At 30.9% G+C, this 19,066-nt stretch overlaps 1 protein-coding gene across 2 annotated transcripts in view; it reads left to right on the plus strand.

Moving 5' to 3' along the window:
• Positions 1-717: 717 nt before the first annotated feature.
• LOC126720644 (uncharacterized) overlaps positions 718-19,066 on the plus strand; it is a 28,946-nt gene continuing 10,597 nt past the window's right edge. Inside the window, exons 1-2 of one of the 2 annotated variants that reach the window (XM_050423375.1) lie at positions 718-1,071; positions 2,271-2,658. In XM_050423375.1, the coding sequence (XP_050279332.1) occupies positions 832-1,071; positions 2,271-2,658 (628 nt within the window). In that variant the 5' untranslated portion in view covers positions 718-831. Of the gene's footprint in view, positions 1,072-2,270; positions 2,989-19,066 lie in introns of those variants that run through there. The other variant, XM_050423374.1, reaches the window with a different exon arrangement.

The raw sequence follows: 19,066 nt of genomic DNA on the forward strand, positions 1-19,066 counted from the left end.
CATTATGTATTTAAAACAAAAGATAACATCTAGTTAAAAAAGTATTGAAAGTAAGCCAACCCTAAAATAAAATATGAACCCGGAGATTTGGGCAAATACAAACCAAGTTCATGACGATTCAAAATTAACCAACTTAGTCTCTAATCACAGTGAGAAAGGAGAAAAATAAATAACATTAAGTATTTTTAAGACATAAAAAAAAAGAAAAAAAAAAAGAAAGAAAGAAGGTCTTGAACTTAAGTGACATGAGCTCAAAACTAAAAAATGTTGACTGTATTCCACCCAAAATAGTAATACTACTTTCATTTTTCTTTTTGGCTCTAAACTACTAGTGGAATCAGGAGTGGTACCAACAAAAACAAAAACAAAAAACAAAAGGCCAAATCCTAATTAATGATGCAAAGATATCTTGTTGTAGTATCCAATTAGTAATTTCCTCCCTTAGCATTTAATGCTATCCATTTACTTTTCCATGCCCTCATTCGTTGAATTCCCTTCCCACCCTTCCACTACCTCCCCCAATTAATTAATACTCACCAACAATAAATGAACATTTAATTATACATTAAATAATTAATCAATTTAATTAATTACACTTTCAAAAAATACTAGTCCTAAAAATTAGTACAATTTAATCAAAAATAATAAATTAAAAAAAAAAAAACACTTTCTCCATTTATTTCATAACGGCCTCTATATATTATACATTCTCTCTTTGCATATATATATCTCTCTCTAAAAGCCAGAGCCAGAGCCAGAGCAAAAGCAAAAGCAAAAAGCCTTTTAGCTTTGTGAGAGAAAAGAAAAGAAAGAAAAAAAGAGTTTTGAGAAATGGCTGCTGACGTGAGCTCTCTGGTGCGAGTTCTCAATGGCTATAACAAGGAGGATCAACATCGGACGGTTGGGAATGATTCGAATTCTGAGAAATCTACGGCTCTGATTACTCGTGACTTGCTTGGTGATGGGTCTAACTCTTTTTCTTCTTCAACCCCTAAGCTTGTGGTTGATTCCCAGGAATTGGACCTCGACTTGCAGGTCCCAAATGGCTGGGAAAAGCGCCTAGACTTGAAGGTTTGTCCATTTTCTCATCTGGGTCTGTTTGTTTTCCTGGAAAAGTTAACCTTTTCATGAAGAAAACTGTGTTCTTTGCTTATACTTTCTATTTTTATATGTGAATATTTTTTTGCTTTGGAAATCTGTTTTTTTAAAGATGTTTAAGTTTAAATATGTGTTTTTTTTTTTTTTTTTTTGGTGTTTATGAATGGAGGATATATTAATTCGTGTGTTTTGTGAAATTGTTGTCTTTGAAAATTTTCTGTTTTGTCTTTTTGTTCTCTGTTTGGATACAGAGAAATTGAAGGAAAAGGAGGGACTGAAAATTCAGAAATTTCCATTTTTGTAATTCTCAATCATATTCTAATATGCACAAGTACAACACAAGTATTTTATTTTTTGGAGCAATACTGACAACCCAAATTAACTCATTCCATCACAATTGCTCTCAAAAATTGTACAACATATTTTCTTAGTTTGCAACCCCAAACCTTTTAATTTCCAGGTTATAATTCATTTTTATGTTTGGCCCATGTAATAATTTGCTTAATTTCTTGGCCTTTATTGCTCTCTTTAAATGAATTTAAAGGTTTTTCAATATTAGAGGATTGGAGTAATTAAGAGCATGAAGATGTTTATTTTCCATTTATTCGTTGTGGCTCTTCAATGTTTACCACTTTCGATCCCACTCTGTATCCTCTTAACAGTTTCTTTTATATCATCATTAATACCCTTTTCTATTTCCCTTGATTCTCTCCATCTAATAAATTCATATCTTTTATTGGAATAATCTATCATTAATGTCTAGGAATATGGGGGAATAAAAAAAAATTGGAAAATTGTGATTTACTAATTACAAGTATTTTTGACCTTGGGATGAGGGATCATTCTATGATACAAACTTTCTTTTTTAATATATCATACCTACTTTAATCTTAACGAATTACCATTAGTATTTTTTTTTTTTTGAGAAAAATTACTATTAGTAGACTTTGAAAAAAAAAAAAAAAAAAGACATAGTAAAAAAAATAAGGCAATACTCTATAGAAAACTATTAAGATTTTATACATATATATGGTACATTTTAAAAAAAGTGTATATACCATGGAATTCTCTTGAAAGGAGTAATTAGATTTTGTTGAATAACATAAATAATTCTACGTAGGAGGAGTATGTTATGCTAATGGTGAATTTGTGTGCTTTTGCAATGTTTGCAGTCAGGGAAAGTCTACCTACAAAGATGTAACACCCCAAATTCACCTTCAATCTCAGACAAGAAGCACCAAATCAATTCAACAGTTCCAAGACTTCAGGATTTAAATTTTCCTCCATCACCCTCGAAAATCACATTAAATCTTTTTGATGAAACTCCCCTGGATTTAAAGTTGGTCTCATCATCATCGTCATCGAATAATTATCAAAGCGTATGCACTCTTGATAAGGTGAAATCAGCACTCGAAAGGGCAGAGAAAGAACCACTGAAGAAGAGAGCATCATTTGGGAAATCATCACCGTCACCTTCATATTCATCGTCATCATCTTCGATTAGAGAAACCCAAGAAGAAGATTTTGAAGATAAATTATTATCATCACCAATGGCAGCAGGTTGTCCTGGTTGCTTATCTTACGTATTGATAACGAAAAATAATCCAAAATGTCCTAGGTGCAGTTCTGTTGTCCCGTTACCGCTGATGAAGAAACCTAGAATTGATCTCAACATATCAATCTGAATGACTAAAGAATACTATGATTATGGCTTATATCCACTATTTTTAATTTTGTAGATGATAGATGAAATTAGGGTTGGAGAAATAGATTTGTTAGTAAAAGAAGAATATATGTACATCATAAAGGGATGGTGCTGGTATTAGTGTAGTTGATAGAAGTTTGATTCATTCAGAATCTTTTATCATATTTTCGACCTTTATATTTTAACTGTGTCATTCCCTTTTTTTTTTTGGTTATAGAGAAATTAAAGTAGCACTATTCTGATTTTAAAAATTTGTTGCATGTGAATTTGGTAATGTTGTTCTAATAACGTTGTTTGTATTTTTTGAAAATATTTGTGGGTGAAGAAGTGTGAAAATACGTGTAATATTATTTAAATACTGAAAACTGTTGTTTAAACAATGGTAACAAACGGGCCTAAGAAGTAGAAAATGTGCATCTTCAAATATGGATTTGGTGATCTTGATGAATATCAATCAATTTCAATGTGAAATATCTATTGCTAGCAAGGCTTCCATCCATTGCTTCAGTGCATAGGATAGAATAAGATAACAATGCAAGTTTAATGTTGGATACATGTCGTGTTTGTGTCATGTCTAGCATATTTGAGCATAGGACGCAAGACAAATATTTTATTTGCTTCTCTAGAAGTGTAATTAAAGGTGGATTTCTTTTGGTAATATTAAAAGTATAGTTTTTACTAGTTATTTCAGCTTATGTTATGGATGTTTCATAAATTATAAAAATCCTATTTAGATAGCAGGAATCATTTTGTTCTGTATATAAAATTCAACTCCTAATTAGAAAGTGATAATGTGCAGAATGTGCTGGTACTTGCTTGTAAAGGGCAAAGACTTTTAGAATTGTAAATGGATTAATGTTACTTGATTGTAAAGAACAAAATGAAGTCCTCTGAATCTGCACACTGCAACAATAAAAGGAATATTCAATTCATTGTAATTTGGGGGTACTAAGGTGGAGTTAATGCCCTTTGTTCACAAGGATTGTAACAGTTGCAACAGCCAGTAGAGATCATTTACCTACATGGCTGGACCATTTTTGATAGTTTCCCATACCTCTTTTTTTGTTAAATTTCCCATACCTGAAATGACTTGTATCATGTATGTGTTAGAATTATGTGTATTCAATTTCAACCCTTTACCAAAGTGGTTTGAACTTTGAAGTTGAGTCAAGTATCCAGATAAGCAAAAGTAAAATTGAACCAGTTAAACACTAGTAATTACACAGATAAAAAATGCTTAAGACTTTCAATCTTTTATCTCTATGTTTAATTGTACCAAAAAAAATTTTATTTTTTATTTTTCTCTTATTTGAGTCTTGACATGATGTTGACCTAGGAATTAAGCCATCTCCTTTGGCTACCACAAATTCCTAGAGTTTTGAAATACATTTTTTACAATTTAGTCAATGGTGTTTTATTGGTTTGGTGGGCAGTAGCTAAAGAGAGCTTGGCATACCAAATTGCACACGAAACTCTTTAGTCACTATGTCATTTAAAACATTTTGGGTTCCCTAACTATAGATTTAAGCCGGTTTTAAATTTCTATTCAGTGCATAACTCATCGCTTGGACGTGATTGATAAACAGTCTTATCCTCAATTTTGACAAAACTTATTCTTGAACTTGAACCATAACTCATCACTTGGTCATAAAAACATGGAGTGCCCTTATAAAAAGTTATATAGAGAAACTTTTCTAATTTGAGTGCAAGGACAAGGAATTCATGTATGGGTAATTGGAAATTATTGTGTACTCCCGGAGTACTATAACTGCGTACTCCCTTCTTTCACATAAATGGTGAGTTCCACTAATTAAATTTATGGTAGGACCCATTATTCTTGTTGAGTTCTTGTCACAATAAATAGGTTTCTTTCATTTGACTATAAGTTGTAAGATGAGGTTGTACTATAATAATATGGGGTGTTTGGTACATGCACTTAAAAAAATGAAAACATGTGTGAAAATACGTGTAGGTGAAAAAATGTCTGGAAATACGTGTAATATTGTTTAAAAATTGAAAACATATGATTGAGTAGGTGTACCAAACGGGACCTAATTTTCGTAAAAACAGACCAATCTAAAATAAAGAATCCCTATAGAGATATTACACACTCGTTCCTAACAAGGGAAAGCTTTTTATCTAGAGAGTGACTTGTATCCATGCTCTTCTTTTGTTTATTTATTTTTTAAAATTTTATTATAAAACAATAATCTTCCTTTATTTGTTACTTGCTTCCATGTTTGGGCCATCCTCTGCATTAGAGGCCTAATAGTGCTATATTTTTTTTAGGGGTTCTTGATATAGATTATAAAAGTGGGAACTCAGGATGGTGATGTACAAAATTATGGTTGCTTAGAAAAAGAAAAAGATTTAGAAAAGAAATGAAAAAGTTGTACAAAAATTATGGTTGTGTGATTGTGTCCTATAAATGTTTGAAAAGAGCATTCACCTACACTTTGTCAAACTGATGTGTTTTAATATTGGTGCTGCATGAAGCTAATTATGGCCATTTACTAGACCAATTCATTAATATACCTAACAGACAATAAATGAGAATTTAATTTCATCATAGTCTTTTAAATTGCCCACCTAACTTCTCATAAGAGTTTAATGTTTATTTATTTTTCTTTGGAACAAATTTCAACAATTGTAGCATCTGGTTGGCCGACCAATGAATCACAATCAAAACTCCAAATCTTATCATAAACCAGTTCCCTTTCTATAATTAATTAATTAGAGCTATTAAAAAAAATATTAAGATATAATTTAGACTAGTCTAGAAAGTTTGGGTAATCTGTCAATTTCATTCCTGATTCAAATTTGGTCAATTACGTCTATGAGGTTTGAATTTATTGTTAATGTAATTATTATGTACAAATCCATAGACTTTGCTGCTACTAAATGTTATATGACATGTACTAAATTTGAGTTGAAAGCAGGTTTTTCCTATAAAAAAGAGAAAAAGAAAAAGAAAATAGAGAGTTGAAAGCAGGCATTATTTTAGTAGAGATTTTCAAGAGAAAAAAAAAGAGTAAAATATAAAGAAAATTTGAGAAGAATATTAAGTAAAGTTTCAATTTACACGTATTCCATGTCACATCTAATATATCAAGATGTATGGATTTGGAGGGAAGGATTAGACCTATAACGGGGAAAATACGCCTGTTTGGAGGGAGGAGGAGTAGAGTAGAGTAGATTTGACAAAAAATTAGCCTATTTTTAATCAACTTTATTCTATTCCCCTTCATTCTCCCTCTCTCCCCCTTCAATCCAAAAGGGGTATTCTCATAGTATAGCGAAATGATACTCCATTCTCTCACATTTATGGTGAACCATATTATGAATTTAATAAGTGGATCCCACCATAAATGTGAGAAGAGTGAAGCACTATTCATTATGCTCCGAGAGTACTTAAGAATTACTCAATTATAACAAATATCAAAAGTCTTGTAACTTAACTGATTTATACCTCTTAGGGCACGTTTGATAGATTGTAACGATAATTATATAGGAATTAGAATAGATATTACAAGGAATACAAGATGCTGTAATGTAATACTTATCAATATTCATTTATTTGGTGACAATACAATAATAGAATCCTAAAAACAATGGAATGAAAGTATTTTAAATCAAACTTAAAATATATTTTAGGAAATATCTTATTTATATAATTATATTTCCTAAAAAATAATATTTTTTAAAGAGTAATGCTATAGACACACACTATTTTACAACATTTTTACAAACTGCTGATGTGACTTTAATAATTTTCAAATAATCATTAATAAACATAATTGTGATGTTAGTGGTGGACCCATATTAGAACTAATAAAAATTTGCCACATCAATAATTTGTAAAAATGTTATAAAATAGTTTGTGTCTGTAGCACTACTCTTTTTTAAATTTGAAAGAAAGATTGGTTATTGTTTTATGATTTTTTATTTTCATAATTGTTATGTGCATATGGAAAGTTTGTTTATTTGGAAATGTATTAACTTTAGAAATTAATATATCTACTAAGGAATAACTATTACAATCTTTTTAGAGATGAATAATTATTATTCATTTTATAAAATAGCAATTCATAATGAATGACTATTTGTTGTAATAAAAACTCAACCAAACTATTGAATAGCTAGACCATAAAAATAACTATTACATTACAGTGTCTATTACAATCTACCAAACATACCTTTAGTGTTTTTAATGGAAACATTCAAGTTTGTGTCCCTCTTTTTAGGTTCTAAGTTTGTAATTATTGAATTATCTAAAGAAAAAAAAAATCGATAACAAATATAAACTTCAGAATTTTAAGGACAACATTGATTACAAACCTAAATTTAAGGGAACTAAAAAATGTTCTAAACAAAGAAGTTGAACAAAATCTTTCATTATCTTCGGGTAGGTGAACTATAAAAGCAATTGTACCAAAAGCTTCACATTTCTTGGAAGTCACAGAAGGATCTATACATAAAGTTCAAAAATAATTTGCAGAGAAGCATTGAGATTAGAGACATGTATGAGAAATCTCACGTTTAGAGAAATCTATTGGGAATTTTGGAATTGAAATGTATCTACTATCTACCATCCACCATAATAATTTTCTTTCTTTCGACGAAGACTTGCATGAAGTAGAAGTATAAGGACTTTTGAGAAACCAGCAATGTCTAATAAATTAACTTTCATGATTTTGTCCCATTTTTAAGCAACCACAATTATGTTTATCATTTTCAACAACAAAATAATAAAAAGCAATTATGTTTATCGTACAATAGTAACGACTTGTAGCTTTCCTGGAATGCGCGTAAAATTGGTAGTGAATTATTGAAATTGATTGAGCATTTAAAAACCCATCGATAGCCACTGTCATCAAAATTGATTTGCAATTCCCACCCCCCCCCCCCCCCCCCCCCTCCTCTCTTTAACGGATGGATTCACTTTCTTTTTGTTGGGTTAAGATAGTTTGACTTCGGTTAATTAATTCAATTATTCAAGTAGATTAATTTGGTCAAATTACATATAAATCATGGAGGTACTAACAAATTACCAAATAAACTAAAATGCATCGGAAAATAAATTAACACAGTGATTTGTTGACAAATGAGAAAAACCTCTTGCAAGGCAAAACTCCACTAGGTGAATTTAAGGCTACCATTTTCAAAAATTCATTAATCAATAATCAAGCAGTTCCAAGTATAAGAAATCTTACCACTACCTTGGCCTATTCTAAAATACCAATTTACAGTTGAACCTTCGCTCCAATACCTAATTGGACTTGATCTTGCAGTAGCCTTTTTTCCTTTGATGCATATATCTCCAATTTGTGACTAAACTCCTTTGCACGAATCCCAGTATGTGACTAACTCCAGCAACTTGAATGATTGTTGTTGGCTGCAAAGTTCTTCATTTCATCAACAATGAAGATTAGGAAGCACTTGGTTACAAAATCCTATGACGTACAAACGCAGTAGTTTCTCATAGAGAAAATTAAATTCTTGGTCTTTGTATTCGTCTAACGGCTCTTGAAAATAAGCCTTATATATGTCTAGGGTTGTGAGAAAAGAAACCCTAAACAAATACATCAACATAGGCCGAATTTCAGATATGGAAATTCTGAAATCGTAATTTTCGATAGATTGAGTTTATGTCGAGCTTTCCATTTAGTCTTGATAACAGCTATTTGTCGAGTTTTAATAAAACAATTTTTCTTCACTTGTTTCTTGAATTAATCTTCATGTCTTTAATACTAATACTTGATATGTTTGAACAACATATTTCTTGATATATTAAACACAACTTAGATCTATCCAAATACAAGTAAAGTGCGTTTTGTCAAAGGATTAGCTAATTACATATAAAATATGACCCCAACACTTTTTATCAAGAGAAACATAATCCATTTAGATCAAGGAGGTCGTATCTGTTATTAAAAAAAAAAAAAAAAGATTTAGTAAGAGCAAATGAGTGGCTACTATGGTCGAAGGATGGCTACATTGATGGTCTGAGGAATATCAACATAGCACATGAGTGATGCACCAATTAGTAGGATTTGGGAACCTCAAATGAGAACATACAAACCCAAATTCAGAGTCTACATGAAAAACAAAGTAGGAAAATGCCCTACTTGAAAAGAAGTGGTTATGAAAGATGTTAAGATAATGGTTGATGAAGACTAGTCCAAATGATGTTTGGCATCGCTAGTCTAAACAATGGTTAGTAGTGATTAAATATTTATGGGCTTACTTAAGCCCTATTGAAGGCTTCAAAAAAGCGGCTATACTATATTAAAATAAAATTGAAGAAAATAAGAGATTTAGAGAGAAGGAGAAAGCAAAAGTAAGGGTTTAGGCAATTTAGGCTAATGACCTACATTCATAATAGAAAGCCCTTAGTAATTACATTTTAACTAATCTAAAAATTATGTTTACTTTTTTATTTTATTTTTATTTTTATACAAGATAGAAATTTACTCTTATCTAATAAGTGTATATGTGTGTGAATCTCCTTCCTGAAAACTTGAACCCCAACCCTTCCTTCTCCCTCATAACCCACAAGAACTTTGTATTTGTAGAGTAACCATCATGTACGCCTAGGGTGCGTGGTGGAAAAATTATGTTTTACAATAACCCTAAATAGGGTATATACACACAATAGTTGACCAATAAAGCTATTAATTATCCCTACATCAAGGATAATTGATATCTCGTGATTCAAGGCATAATAACAGACCATAACTAAGATTCCTACACAATGAAACATAAAAAGAGTTTCCTAAAAAAACAAAACATACAAAGAGAATACTTTAAGTCACAAAAAATATGTGCATATAGTAAGAAACTAATGATATCTAATGTATCCAATATATATAGAAGGCGTACAAGAAAATTATTGTTAGATCAAGAGTCTCATTATTATTATTTTTATATGGGAAAAATTACATTGACCTCTCCTAAAAGTTTATGGTATTACATTCACCTTCCCTAAATTGCAAACTATTTACATTGACCTTCCTTGGATGATATTGAAAAAAAAGAAAAAAAAAATTAAAATCACCCCCTCCCCAAAAAAAGGCTTTAAAAATCATCTAATTTCTATTAGAAGGGGGGGGGGGGGGGGGTGAAGGGTAAAATAGAAAGTTTAAGAATTTTGAAAGCCTTTTCTTTTAGTCATCTAGGAGAGCTTGGTGTAAATAATTTTCATTTTAAGGGAGGTGAGTATTTTTTCCAACTAAAGGGAGAGTAAGTGTAATAATGAAAAAAAAAAAAAAAAAAAAAAAAACTTTAAAGGAATGTCAATGCAATTTACCCATTTTTAAAAGAAGGGCATTAGATTAAAATATTGAATACTTAAGTCAACATTATATTGGCTACCTATCATATTGTTTTTTGCACCCACACATGGAGAGCAAGAGGATTATTTGATTGAAAGTATAGAGATTTTTAAATATTTGAATATCTTATAAAGAATATTAGCTATTCGTGCACAATAATATAAATAAATTGGAGTTGTGAGTGAGTTTGTGTTTGTGAAGTTAGTTAGTGTTGTTTGTGCGAGCGTGAGTTCGGTGTGTGAAGTATTATTGAGAGTGATCCTTAATTCCTTATCATTGATAATAGATTTTGGTTAGAGTTTATATTTATATTTTTATTATTTATTTATTTATTTATTTATTTTTTTAATGAGAAATGCATGCTCTTATTAAGATGAAACTAAAAACAATACATTTTGAATCAATGTGAATTCAATCATAATAAGATTTTCCTCTATTTAAGCTACATAATGTAAAATATTCTTAGGATAACGAGCCAAAAGATGAGCAAGGTGATTGCCCTAATGCTTTATATGAGAGACTTGAAACCTTCTAAAATCTTGCATTTTAACCCGAATCCCATCAATGATGTTGCTAATCGACACAAGTGGGTCACTAAATCCCCCAACTACCTCGGATACAATCTTTGAGTCACATTCAAGAATAATATCTGGGATACCAATGTCTCAGGCAAATTGCACACCCTCCTTCAATGCTTTTGCTTCCGTTTCGAGGGGTCCCAATGGGATCGGTAATTTCTTACTTAGTGCTGCCTCTACTTGACCCTCACTATCATGAATCAAAACCCCAACTCCAGCAGCTTTGGAGGTGCTAAAAATTGCTCCATCCACATTCATTTTGTACCAAGGTGCATCAGGAGGTTTCTAACGAGTTTCGTCCTCAGTTGTTGGTTAGAGTTTGTTTATAGATATAGGTTTAAAGTTGGTCGAATCAAACAATATGTATGGTTATACATATGAATGGACAAAGCAGTTAAGCTTATGAGATTCCAAAGCCTAAGGTTATTTATAATTATTTAAATAGAAATAGAATCTCATAAGCTTAACTGCTTGTAAAACCTCCATCCGTTGAATTATTGGAGCTTCTAGCTGCATTATTGGAGCTTTTAGCTGCCAGGCGTGCCGTCTCCTTTGCTGCAAAATTGAGTCATGAGCAGGTGGTTTGCGAAGGTGACTCTGAATCTATACTCAATTCTTTAAGAGGTCCTGGCATGGAAAATTCTTGGGGAGGGCATTTAATTAGGGACATCAAATCCCAATCAAACTCATTTCTGAGTATTTCGTTCGCTCACGTTGGTCGGCAAGGCAATGCAGTTGCACAGGTTTTAGCCCAGCGAGCGAGACAATCTTTTTTACCTCAAATCTGGTTGGAGTGTGTTCCAACAGATATTATGGCTTTTGTATTGGATGATTATCCTTTTCTTGATTAATATATCAGCAAGTATTTCACTTCTCAAAAAAAAAAAAAAAAAGTTGTATATAATTATTCTTTAAATTATTTGGACACTCATAAAATTAGAATCAACATGTAGTTATTCTAACAAATATCTCAAACAATAAATGGAACACAAAGAAGGGCTTTTTTTTTTTTGATAACACAAAGACGGGCTTTAGTAGTTACACTTTGTGGCTTGTAATTTAAATAAAAATGCTTAGCTTTTTGTATTATCATATATTTTTGTACTCATACTTCTCAAAAAAAAAAAAAAAAAATATATATATATATATATATTTGTACTCATCTAATGCTTAAATGATAGTTAGCTAAAGGTAGGTTAACAAAAAAAAAATTAAAAACAAAATTGGAACAAATCATCAAGTTTAATAGAGGACAAAATATATTATTGGTTCTTGAAGGTTAGACAATGAGTGATTTAAGTTTTTAAAATTTAAAGTAATCAATTTGAGTCCCTGAGAAACTTATGTGATCACTTTTAGTTCAGATGACGTGACGATGTGTCAATTTTAGTTTGAACACATTAAGGGACTAAAAGTAATAATTTTAAAGTTTAGGGTCTAAAATATTTTATGGGCTAAACTTTAGTGACCAACAATGTATTTATAAAATCTCAAATAAATATGCTCTTTGAACATGGTACACATATTAGATTTTGAAGTACTTTTTTTTTAGATAAGGTTATGAAGTACTTAATTTTCATTTTCAAACAATTAATGCCACAACAAATTTTAATACATTTTTCCACACTTACTTAGGTGGTGATCCCTTATAAAAGCTGTCATACTAATCACATTGTGGCAGCTCAACAAATTAGAAAAAAAGTTGTGAAATTTGTTATATTTGTAGAGTTGTTACAAATTGTTTTATAGGAGTAGTAATTTTTTTTTTTTGAAATATTTTATATTACTATACAATATACATACTACTAGGAATATAGTGTACACATATAGATTTTTTTTATTATTAAAAAAACCCTTAATTACCAAACTTTTAGATGGTCCCCTAAGGAAAATTTCCTGATTTGGCCACACAGTTTTAGAGTACTTTTTGCTTTAGTGTTCCAAAAGGTATGATAATTTGATGTCAGTGTAGCTATTGGATAAACCGAACATTTTAGTACGCCAATTCAGCTTTTAATATTTTAATAACCATAACAAAACCTTTTGATCCAAATTAAACAAGTTCCTAACTTGCCAATAAATAGCATGATTTAACTGAAATCATATGAGGTTAGGTGATAATCATTACCCTCTTTTTCCATGCAAAAGCATTAGTAACAACAAAACAGGGGTCTTCATCTACTCTTCCAAAATGAGCCTTCTCTGTTTTCAACAAAACAGAGAAGTTGTAGAAGGCCAATAATCCTCATCAAGTTTATGAATCATGTCACTTTTCAGAGCTAAACACCACTTCCTACTACTCTCCTATGAATATGTATTTTCAACCATCAATAATTTTAGGAAAAATTATTCTTCATAATTTTTTTAAAACTATTAAAATTGTTAGACTAAACTTACCGGGATTGAAGTATAATAAAAATGATGTCAGTAGTACAGGTGAAAATGGTATCACTCTAATAATAATATATCAATAATTATATATAGAAAAATAGTACAAAATATTGTATCTTTTAAAATTATTGGTCATCCATTACTAGCCTTTGGGTATTAGAAGGGATGAAAAGACCAAATCTTTCAAAATTCAACTTTAAATTTTAGTTTTTTCAAACTTGTAGTGTAGGTGAACCAATCAAAGGGACCAAAAGTTGACTTCTAAACAAGATATAGAAACAAACACATGAAAATAAAATAAATAAACAAAGAATGTCAGCACATTGCATGATTACATCAGTGCTTGTACCAAGCACATTGCACAATGATGCACTGTGGAGCCAATTTATAGCTTATCTTTTCATTTGATATATATTCTGTTGCACAATCAATATTAAAATGGCATCTTCATATAACTTGGACATCATTGTTTTGGTAGTATTGCTTGACAGATTTCAGTTCAAAGCAGAGACTAGAAATCTGTAACATTTTGGATATATGCTTGGACCATATCAAGTATTTTGGGTTTGGTACTAGCAAGTGAATTAAAAATTCATGAAGTATACTTTCTTGCCTCATAAATGTTTGTGGAAATAAATACTCTCTTTCCTCCTCATAATGAGAGATGCATTATTTCATGCAAAAGTAAGGAAGTACCCTGAAGAGTTAGGACCCAGTGGGACTGGGAATAAAATCGAAAAACGTACTCTTATTAAAATTACTAAATTATTTTTTGACACCAAAAACTACTAGCTTCCAAGTTTCACGTTTAACATAACAAAGAGCCTCTTCCTCAAAAAAAAAAAAAAAAAAAAAAACCATAACAAAGAGCCAAGCAACGTTTTTAACTAAAGAAAAGGACTTTGTCCTGTATTTTATGTAGTGCAACAACTCAACAATAACACACCAGAGTTAACATTTTATTTTTCATGGAATTAAAATTATAGTAGGAGTCACATTTTACACTAAGTAGCTTTTTCATATTTGTAAAAAATTAAATGTTAACCACGAAATAAACTTTTTTAATTTAAAAGAAAATGGAAGGGAAAGATTTGTTATTATTATTATTTTTTTGAGAAACATATAGGCATTCTATTTGCAACTTTCTTTCACTCACCTTTTCATAGAATTGCTTTATGAATTTTATTTTATTTAGAATTTGGTTAATGTGTGTCCTTAAGGCATCGGATAATGGATCATTTTATAAAAGTTTTGATATTACTTTTATGAGAAATATAAAAAACTATAAAAAATAAATAAATTACTTTTTATTCTTTTCGTACAAAAAATTTATAAAAATATTTCCTAAATCAATGCATTCGTTAACTTCTTCCTTTTATTTTTATAGCGAATTTTATTATAAATTTTATTTTGAAATTATTAACTAATATTCGAAGAATATTCATTAATTAACTAATTTTAAAAACTTTTAGTGAGAAAAAAAATAATTGACTTTTTTAACAACATTATATTTTTCATTTTATTATATTTTTATAGGGAATTGCTTTATGAAATTAAGATAACCTAGCTTGGAGTCATGTCATTCATGATGGATTTCAAGACTTATTTTTATTATTTTTTTTAGAAGATCATGACTTATTAATTTATTAGCATTTAATTACCTAGAAACGTCAAGGGGTCCATAGTGGGGGGTTGGGTCAACATCATCGTCATTAAATTTGGTCTAAGTCCAACTAAATAAACCTCTAGCATTTATGAAACGCGTGGAATTATGGGACCATTGAGTTTCTAACGTGGTCTCAATTCATGTACTTGGTGACTTTTTGTGGGCTGGGCCTGAAGAACAAAGCATTTTTTCATAATTAAAAAAAGAAAAAGAAAAAGAAAAAGAAAAGCAAAAGCACGTGTGAGATATTTTGAGAGGAAGTTAGCTTTATTTTTTACACATGATCTGCATGATATAATAATATTCTCTACAAGGTTGCTACTTATGTGAATCATCTAATTAATAGATTATTCTATAAAACAATATTATTAGTTAAAAATATTAAAAACTAATATTGGGTATAAAATATAAATATATGCATATACATATATACTTTCACATAAATGTTATCAACACTAAAAAATGCAAGGACCCCAACAAATTAATGTTTCATTTATTAATTAGAATAGAATTTAGGTTTAAGCCATGTGCTTTGCTTTACCCCAAATTCTTGACTATTCTATGTTGGACCATTTGTATTAGTTATTTTTTAATTTATATTCTTTTCAACAAGTCTAGTGACATTTTTTTTTTTTTTTTTTTTTACATTTTTTAACAATAATTAAAGTGATTTATTGTGATTAGTAAATATAATAAGTGTGGCATTGATGGTGGTCTATGTGATTAAAAAAAAATCTCACAATTTAAAGTGGATCTATTTCATGAGTCAAATTAATAATCACAAATCTAAATATGAAATCAGAAAAATCAAATCAATACATTTACTTAGAAATATAATAAATTGCAAAATCCATCCTATTTTGTAAGTGATATTATTCAACAATCATTTATCATCTTGAAAAGTTGTCTTTACTCTTTACCAACATCCATACATATATTCACTTTGAAGCTAATTGTTTTTTTTAGCTAAGTAATTTGTGTATCCCAACAAGGAGAAAGTATATATCCATACATTCACGCTTGTAAAGCTCACATAGTTGTGAGTGACCCTCTTTTACAAGATAATGTTTGCAATACAAGGAGACACAAAGACAAAGGGACCCAACAACTTAAGTAAAGTTCATTGGAAATTGAAGCTTGATGGATTCACTAGTATGCCACCAACAACTTCACACCGACACTAATTTTGTCATCACAAAGGCCACAGCCATTACCTGGACCATCACTCTGTTAACTTCTGTAGGCAATTACTTTTTTTTGTTTTGTCCCTTTCTTTTCTTATGGCTGAGAAAGGTCCTGACCATGCACGTTGATATGAAAATAAAATAACAAATAAGTGATGGATATGAAAGTATCTTCATTGGGTTACTCATCACAAACTCTCGTGTTCCAATCCCCAAAATGAAAGCCTCGTGCATTATGTGTGCTCATTTTGTGGCGGCTTGGTGAAAATGGCACACTTGAAAATTCAAGAAGAGCACGTGAATGTATGAGAGGGAAAGGTTACTATGAACTGTTTTAAAGGCTTATAGCATATATATTGAGGCCATTGACAATTGGAACCAATATATAGAAGAATAAATGGATAAAGTTATACATTTATTTAGAAGAAAAGATCTTTTGATTGTTTTCATATTAAACAGTATTTACACTCTTTTACATCATGTGTAAAATGTGGACACGTTATATAAAATGTGGACATTGTTTGAAAAGTTTCATTTGTAGTAGTGTGAAACAATAATTATCATATATAAATCCGTTTTTTTAAATAATAATAATAATAAGTCACTCACCCATATACAAGTCCAAATAAAATTTATGTCGGGGAAAAAAGCCATAAACAAGGATGAACAATAAATCTTGAGGTACAAAAATTTTTTACAAGTGCCAAGGTGACAAATTATTGGTGGGTACAAAAAATGATATTAGTGGTAGGTGAATATGAGAATTAATACGCAAAACCTTGTCAACTTAATTGTTGTTAAAAATATTGTAAAAATCGCTGTCTCTACAACAATACTCCAATGATGAAACCATGTTTGGACTATTAACCTTCATTTGGGAGTTCATAAAGGAATGAAACAAAATAATTAGAAAAGAATGGAAATAAATGTAATATATTTAAGTAAGGGAAATGAATAGAATGAATTTAAGTAATCTTATTTAAATGTTTTAAAATAGAGAAATCGAAAAAAATAGAAGATAAGTAATCTTATTTGGAAGTAACATAAAGGGAAATGAATGAAATCATTTTATAGTGATATTACTATTAGATCTCTATTTTAAAATAAAGAGCTAATTATATAGGGTATTTTGAGAATGTTAGTAAAAATTTCATTAAATCTGTAAAGTTGTGATTTACAATTATGTTTTATGTTGGCTTTATTCCATGACAAAAAGTGTTGTATTTGCATTATTTTGTTTTTTGTATTTTAAGGAATTTTATTGTATTGAGTTTAGTATTAAGTTGGTGAAGAATCGAGCATGTATTGCATGAACAAGTGGATTTCGTGAGTGTCTCGCGAGAAGCCTACTTGCGAAAGAGCGACGTGAGAAGCACATGCTAGAAGCTGAAGAGTCGTGCTAGACTGTCAGTTTTGCGAGTGTCTCTCGAAAAGGGCCAACCTGTGAGATACCTGCAAAACTCTCTGCCTGGAGGATTTTAAGTGTGACTTTCTTACCCTTCATCCATACTATATATACCCTCATTACCCACAAAAGTATGAGAGGCCATTTAGAGAGAAAAACCCTAGATAGGTTTTCCAACAACACAACACACCCATTTTTTAGAGAGAGAGCTACTCACCTTTAGTGAGAAATCATTGTAGCTTCTTCTCTTTCCTTCTTCCATTGCCATACCTTAAGAGGAGATTTGTACGCAAATACAACCCACACATATTCAAAGTGTAGAAAGTGTTTTGGAGTTGGGAAGTTTTGGGAATTTTTCAAAAGAAGCCACTAAGGCTTGGTAGATGCAATCGGGAGTATTACGGGATTCAGAAAGTTAGAGAAGACAAGACTCCGTGAAGTCCATTGGCAACTGGAGCTTGGAGGGCTCAAGTACATGGGATAGATCAATTTTGACTTGGAGGGTTGCGGAGAGGTTTTTCGCCGAGTTTTGAGGTTTCCTCTTTGATAACATGTCTTAGTGTTATCTTGTGGTTGAATCTCTCTTCCCTTACTCTTGTGTTTTATTTTTATTGTTTGTTGTTCATGTTTATACACTAGAGTAGTTATCGGTTTATTGCGCTTTATTTACTCTTGTTCCGCACATAGATAAGTTAGAGTAAAAGCAATTTAGCCGTAATTTTATTTTGGGGGTCTAAACAAGCTCTTGTATTTTCACACAAATTCGAGCTTTCAAAATCTAATTTCATTCTCTCCAATTTCTTCCAATTTTGGGGGAATGAAAATTTGAGGTTTTGGAAGAATAGAGAGAAATTAGTATTTCATCCTACTTATTTCATTCACTTCCACTTAAACTCCCAAACAAGGGAATGGATTTTCCATTCCCTCCATTAAAACTCTTAAATAACGGAAATAAAAAATATTTTAAAGTTATTATTTTCATTCATTTCTTTTCTCTCCTCCCAAACAAGCTATTATTACATGACTATGCAAACTAGTGCCCTAGAGTATCATTTTTGAAGTTGTAATGATAAGTTCTTTAGGCTGTGTTTGGTTCGCGTAAAACCATTTCCGGAAAATATTCTATTTTCCGGAAATGCTATTTTCTGGAAAGGAAAACGTTTTCATGTGTTTGGCTGTCACAAAATTCATTTTACGGAAAATTAATTTTGGTGTTTGGTTCATTTAAACATTTTACCAGAAAATGTATCAAATCCGGTAAAACGCTCGTCTGACGAGCGTCCGATGAGCGGCGCAATCGACGATCGCGGTCGCGTCACTCGTCGATCGACGAGCGCGCCGCTCGATCGACGATCGCGCCGCTCATCGGCGCGGCGAGGCGCGATCTGGGCTCTCTCTCTCTCTCTCTCTCTCTCCAGAAGTAATTTGAAGTGAAAATGAGGGGAGTAAATGATTTCCGGGTCAAAGGTGAAAATAGTGGTCAAGTGGAAGTCATTTTCCGGAAAATGATATTTTCCGTGACAGCCAAACACTCCGGTTTTCCGGAAAATGATTTCCAGAAACAATTTTCACCCAATTCAAACACACCCTTAACTACATAGAGGTCCAATCCGTAAAAAACTTGGTACGTATATAGAACCGACAGTCATAGGACCAAGAGTGATATTGCTCAGTTAAAAAGCCTGAAGTGCGCTTAATGTACTAT

Source organism: Quercus robur, chromosome 4 (assembly GCF_932294415.1).
Source record: "Quercus robur chromosome 4, dhQueRobu3.1, whole genome shotgun sequence".
NCBI classification, from domain to species: domain Eukaryota; kingdom Viridiplantae; phylum Streptophyta; class Magnoliopsida; order Fagales; family Fagaceae; genus Quercus; species Quercus robur.